This window comes from Ziziphus jujuba, chromosome 6 (assembly GCF_031755915.1).
Source record: "Ziziphus jujuba cultivar Dongzao chromosome 6, ASM3175591v1".
Classification (NCBI taxonomy): domain Eukaryota; kingdom Viridiplantae; phylum Streptophyta; class Magnoliopsida; order Rosales; family Rhamnaceae; genus Ziziphus; species Ziziphus jujuba.
Window position 1 is genome coordinate 20,357,471 of NC_083384.1, and position 7,069 is coordinate 20,364,539.

Genomic DNA, 7,069 nt, shown 5'->3' on the forward strand with positions numbered 1-7,069 from the left:
GGCATACGTGACCCCAAATTAACAGAATCTGTTAAAAATAACCCTAATTAGACCAATTTGAAATGATTTTGAAAACATGAGCTATCGATATATTGCAATTAATTATAGAGACCCCAATTCAAACATTTTTAATTACACAGATTACTGAAGTGCATTTATCTCAAAAAACTATAAAAAGCTATTTTGATTATCAACTTCAATTAGAGTAAAAGTTCTTGAATACTTGTTCTTTAAAACATAACTCTATAAAGAGAGTTTTGCATATGACTCTTCAAAATACTCCACAAACCTAAAATTGCAAATTCTTTAGTTATTCATGCTTTACTATAGCTTATATTTGCTCCATATTTATAGTACATGTCATGCAGAATATCAAAAAGTTTGTATTTACATGAAATCCCATTGTACTTTGGCTAGATGATGTCTCCAAAACCAAATTTGTTGCTTGCTGATCATCACATTTCATGATATTTAAGGAGCAGTTATGGTTATCTTGGATTTCCCTTAACCATGAAGGACTCTATATTTCCACCTTGTACCTTTGTAGCATGCAATTTTCTTTTGCATTTATTATTAACACAAACAACCTCATATTGGCCCTAATCAAACCTTTTCACTTTTAATTCAAAATTTCTCCTAGTTACATATAAACAATGCTTCATTTGCAGCTCTTTCTTATTCGAAAACAATTGGTTCTTTTGAATTTCTTCACTTACATTAACCAATGGCTCTTAATGAGCTATCGTTGATGCAGATATCGATAAACTTGAACCATAAATAATATACACATGGTTGTCAGTATGAGTTGAATCAATCACATGAATCCTATAATCACAAGGAATGTTACCATCATTATTGTTAACATTATGAATGTTACTAATCTATCTATTATTGTGAGAAACACCACCACCACCATGACGACTAACACCACAGGTATGCTCTAAATGTTAGGTCTAATTTATGTTATGCATCCCATTATTATTCAAATTATTAAGCTCAAAATGTTCATTTGCCTCATGGTTTACCCCATTTGATTTGCACATCATTTCCACAATCATGCCCCCTATATTTATTCACATCATTCATCACAATGTGTTCATATTCATTGTTGTGTACAACATTTTGCACATTATCTTTAGGAATTTGAATTTCAAAGACTCTTATTTATGTCTTAAGGAAATGATGTTCAAACACTTGGAATTGCATTTCAACTTGAGGGATATCAATTGCTAGCTCTAAAACTTGAATTAGTGATGCAACAAATATCAAGCAATTTTTAGTGGTTGCAACATAATATGATCCACTAACCGAATCAAATGTGCTTCCGTGCATACTTGGTGGCATTCCATATAAAATTTTGTCTTCATAATTGTTAAATTTTGGGCTTTGGGTATACATCAACAATAGACAGAAATTTATCTTGAGGTATAAAAAAAGTATACTCACCTTTAAACATAATCAACATTATTCACTACAGATGGCTTGCTTGACAAACATACATGGTATCTAAACTTTAAGGTCCATGATATTGCATAGAATCCAAATTGAGAGCATTATATACTAAATCTTGAAGTTCCACCAATATAGAATTCTTTTTTATATATGCGATCTTCATTTTTGAATTTTGATACTTCTGTGTACCTTCTTTACTTAAATTCCAAGTTCAATCATAAAAAAAATGTATCATTGAAATTTGTGCCATTGATAGCAAGAGGTTAATTTGTGAATATAAAATGGATTTCTTTTTTACAACACCTTCAATTACTTAGCAAGGTTATACAATTTTGAATCTTTTCCATAACAAACGCTTAGCTCGAAAGATGATTTTCCATCCTGAAATATAATGAATGAATAATGTTTAGTGCATTTACATGAAAAGAAGTAAGGAAAATAACTTATTTGATGATAATGAAATTTGTTAAGACTTAAGATTAAATACCCTAGTAAAATAGTTACTAGATATTAATGAACATAGTCAATCAAGATGAGTGATAATAAGTATCACTTGTTTTGTAGTCAATTCAAATCAAAAGTTAAGTAGTCTAATTCATTAGAAATTTATAATCTAATATTGAATCGCCACCTAATAATAGCCATAATGGAATATCAAACTCCCTGTGCACAGGTGTGTAGGGCATATATATAGATCTCACATATGAGGTATGTTTGTACTAGTGAACGGATTTGTCATCCATATGTAGGATAAATTTCCTGATAAGATCCATATGTAGGATAAATTTTCTGATGAAAATCTGCCCATACCCATACAACCGACTATCCGCTGGGGTACTGAAGATAGGGCCAATCATATGGGCACAATCTAGTTAGCTTCTTTTAAGGTGTTGTTAATTCTCAAGAGGGTATGACAATACCCGAAGATCCAAACCCTGTTGTATGCATCCAAGTTATGAAGGCGAAAATAGACCCGGCAAGCTGTTTTGATGCATCTATGGATCCTGGACAGCAAGGAATGAATTTGTTAGCTTATGAACTTGATTAAGCACTCCAAGGGGCCATAAAATCATACTAAGGTAGAAACAACGCTGGTCATTCATCACATTTGTGCATGAAGCTACATGTTCGCCGAAAAAGTCCAATTTGGCGCTGACTTTGACTGCTTTTCTTAATTAAGAAAATTTGACTTATTCCAACCAATGGCAACATATGGGAATCAATATTAATTCTATTTGGCATCTCACATGGAATATTGGAGCTTATTTGAAGCCTAAACTAGCTGGTGATTGGACAAAGATAGCTTAGTTGTAAAACTAGTAAACTAGTTTCCTAATCTAAAATTTGACTTTTGTTTTAGGAAATTAGTCTTTTATTTTGATTTTTATTTATCTAATTGGTGGGAAAATTAATTTAGGAAGGTTGATATTTTATTACTTTGAATTTAAATTAATTAATTCCTATTTTAAAATTAAGGAATTAATTAATTCAAATCAATTTAGGAAAGGTTAGGAAATTCGGCCACACCATGTTTCCTAATCCATGTTAGCCGAAATTACCATAGTTGATTTAGGGTTTTTGTTTTATAACTTTAGCCTATTTAAGGGATTATTTTCCAATGGAATGGCAGCTTAGATTATTATAAAAAATTATTGTGAAAAAGAATTATCTTTGTTATCTTTGAACATCTAAAATATCGAATAGAGATCGAGTGTTTTAGTTTGACCTATCAATAGGACATCCATCAACTATTGTGGCGTCTTCATCATATATCAAGGTTCTAATCACAAGTTGATTAGGGATCATGGTGACTATTATAATATAAACTTGATTTCGATCTGGGCTAGTATATACGGGTTTAGGAGCAAGTCGACCTATGTTCATATTATTTGGTATCAGAGATGAATTTTTGTTTAGGTTTGATCTATCTTATTTGCTTTAATTGGTTTATGTTATTATGCAATTTTAACATTAGGTTAAAGTTGTTTCCTATCTATCCATATTCTACATATTAAAGGGAAAAAAAAAAGAAAAAAAAATAACAAAAGTTTCTTCATAGCCGAATTTGTTTCCTTGTTTTATCCAAATTTTTGCTTTCTAGTTTGTTAGTTGTTTTGCATAATTGTTCTTAGCAATTTGGTTTATTGTTGATTTTTTTTCTTTGCTGTGTTAATCTTATTTAGTTGCATTCAAATATTCAAAAAAAAGAAAAAAAAAAAAAAGAGAGAGATTTGATAACATATTGCATAAAACCTACAAATTTTTGCAATATGTTTTTGTTGAAGTTTGGATCGGGTCTGTTGAATTTTTGGCACTGAAATTTGTGTTTTGGTGGTGAATTGAGTTACTGGAGATTGTGTGACATTATTGTGTTAGTGATCAAAAAAAAAAAAAAGAAGAATAGCCAAAGAAAAAAAAAATTCTGCATAAAAGCCAGTTTGGGTAGATTATTATTGGGGATTGTTTGTTTTCAGGAAACACAATTGTAATTGCTGGGTTTTTGATTATTTATTCAATATTTGATTGCTGGATATTTAAATTTTGAGTAAATTGTTTGGATTAAAATTGGTAAAGGATTTGAAACAAAGATTTAAATTACAAGAACTACAACCACCAACTAATCCATATTTTTGTTCAAATTGTTCTTGTTCTGTGTTTAAATCTTTTTTTTTTTCTAAATTTTATCCTTGAATTTTTTATTTTTTTTAATATTATGGTTTGCTTCTTATTAATTCTGAAACTTGCTTGTTGATTTACCTTGTTTTTGGTTAGTTAGTATGTGACTAGGTTTTGTTAATTCACTCAGTATTTGCTTCTTTTAGTAGCTGTTTTGAGTGTTTTTAATAGAACTTTGAGATATTGTTGTGAGTGGAAAAAGACAAGAGAGTTCGAGCTTAAAAGAGAGTTAAAAGCTGAAACTAATGTGTAAACACAAGTGTCGAGACCTTGTTTGAGTAAAACACGTGAGGGAGTGATTTTGGTAAGGATTTTTGCATTATTTTTACTAACATGATAAATTTAAGAATGAGGAGAGAAGATGGTTCATTAAGAAATCTTGAAGAGGAATCTATGGGATTCAAAGGGGAATCAAGAGCAACGGAACTTGGAGGTAAACCTATCGACATGATGGTGGTTTTGGAACAACATTAAAGGATGAATGCTCATTTTGATCACCTAGATCAAAGAATGGATAGAGTTGAGAATTCCCAAGATGGGCCGAATCCAAGACATGAACCACATGGAGGCTGAGGGCGAGGTCGAGGAGGCCATGGACATTTTAGGGAGGAATTCAAAGGAGGTAATTTTGGAGACAATCTAGAGAAGGTGTTTGAAGATATTTTTGCACTCCATGGAAGGCAAACCCGTGGGAGGCAAGCTAGAGAGGAAGATGATGATGTTGGAAATATTAAGGCCAACATACCACAATTCATGGGAAATAGTGATTCGGAGGCTTACCTAACGTGGGAGGAGCGTATGGAGATGATATTTGATTGCCACAATTATTCTAAGACAAAGAAGGTTAAATTGGCTGCTTTGGAATTTGGAAATTATGCACTCAAATGGTGGACAAATGAGAAAAGTACCTGAAGGAGAGTTGGTGGTAGTTTCTATGTTTACTTTCCATTAAAATGAAAACTTTGTCAACTTTATGGTAAAGTGGCTCGAGCTCACCACTTTTTTTGTTATAATTGTTATTAAACAGAGGGTTGAAGGCATCAATTTGTTAAAGCAAAGTAAATAATACCATCAACAGCATCATGTGATGTCGGTGACTGTCCACTGCAGTTAATCCAAAACTGGAGTCTTTCTTTGGCAATGTCCTCCTCTATACCATGAACTTTGGCTCTTCTCCAAAAGTATGTAAGCCATGCCTGTTAATTGAATGTTTAATAAATTTAGATTTTTTCTGTACCAAGACAAAGAAAGAAACAAAGAAAGAAATTGGAGAGGAAAGAGCATATCCTCCTTCAGTGTCCATTTTGTTAACTCAAAATGTTTGTTGTAGATACGGACACTTGTTGCACAAAAGGGGTCCATTTTATTTGTAAATAGATGTCAAGACAGAAAGATATGAGATGCAAATGCAGGATCTTGAAAGAAATGCAAGACCTCTTTGAAAAGAACATCTTCAGATTCCTCTGGACTCAGCTCTGCAAGAAAACATTGGTACCAATATCATGCTCAATGTAGCAATAATTATGAAATCATATGTATAAAACAGGATAAGATATACCTATCCAACAAAACTAAAAAGAAATGGCAGAGAATATATTGTTAATGGATGGTAAAACGTGAGAAAATAAATAAGAGACAAAGGTCATAAAGTGAAGGACTGGCATTTCCAGGAATGCAAATTTCATCGTGCTCTACTTCAGCAGATGTTGATGGTGGCAATTTTTCCCCATTTATTTTAGCAATGAATTCCAAAGCAAAATGAAAACTAAAATGACCTATAATGACTTACCAAACGCCTCCATAAACTTTGGATCACCAGGAGATTTGAAATCTGAAAAATCAGGAATAAATTCAAAAAAGTAAGAAGTAAAGTCAACAGCCCAGATCATCGACCAAAAAAGTAATTGAAACAAATAAAACTAATGTGAATCAGAGAAAAGAACTATAATATGAAAATTTTGGGAGAAAGGAAGAGTTTCACAACACAGAATGGATCTGACTCTTTCGAAAACTAGGAACTCCAAATGGAGTTTGGCAAATGTTCACCACTATACTCAAATTCGACATCCATGCCACATCAGAGTGCCTTCTGAATCTAAAGGAAAAATTAATTAGCTCTTAATAATGTCATACCGAGCAATCAGCCAGGCATCAACTGGGGATGCAATATAGAAGAACTTCAAAGAAGCCCGAGCTTAACAGAATCAAAACATGTACCATGGAATTACTTAATATTCAGCTTGGCATTATTCCAAACAAATCGAGTTGGAAAATGTTGACTGACAAGAATACATGGGCTTCGTTAGATAATACACAGAGATTAATCTACATGATTGTAAGAGGATGACAAAAAATACTAGCATTGGGGAATTTTCCGAAAAAGTAAAGAAACGACTCCAAAATCTAAAGGGGCATACCCTTGATAGGATAATTGAAGTGGCCACATCTTAAAAAACAAATTGAACAACTCACCATCCTTAAAGCGTAGTAGTGTAAAAACAAAAGAGTGCAAGTTGTGTGCAACATTTCTTACGTTAGGGGTATCCCAACATCTCATGTAAAAACACAGGTGGAAAAAATAAACCTGATAATCAAAGCAAAGATCAAAGTAAATCAATCCAAAAGATCACCTGAGCTCGATAGTCGGGCTGAGTTTGGACGCCGTGTCTGGGCCAATGCAAACCTGAAAGAGTAGTTTCAAGCCATTGAGATTTATGGAGATCATTGTTGTGGCTATTCCAGCACCATGAAAGAGCTGCAGTCTGGCCTTCTTTCTTCTTTTCGTTCGAAACCATCTTCTCCATAACCAAAATCTTTCAGTATCTACTTTCAAAACTTGAATTTCGATGGACTATTACTAAGAGTCCTAAATACCAACATTTATCAATCACCAGCTCCCTAATTTTGAGGATTTTCAAAATGGTAAACCATCGTAGATTTC

At 32.7% G+C, this 7,069-nt stretch overlaps 1 protein-coding gene across 1 annotated transcript; it reads right to left on the reverse strand.

Annotated features, from left to right (window-relative positions):
* Positions 1-1,618: 1,618 nt before the first annotated feature.
* Positions 1,619-6,803, reverse strand: LOC132804148 (coiled-coil domain-containing protein SCD2-like). The gene is made up of 6 exons (XM_060818130.1): positions 6,759-6,803; positions 5,918-5,959; positions 5,563-5,603; positions 5,198-5,324; positions 2,373-2,456; positions 1,619-1,833 (listed from the first exon to the last, which is right to left on the reverse strand). The coding sequence occupies exons 2-6, from the start codon at positions 5,928-5,930 to the stop codon at positions 1,775-1,777; spliced, it is 324 nt and encodes a 107-aa protein (XP_060674113.1). The 5' UTR covers positions 5,931-5,959; positions 6,759-6,803; the 3' UTR covers positions 1,619-1,774.
* Positions 6,804-7,069: the final 266 nt, after the last annotated feature.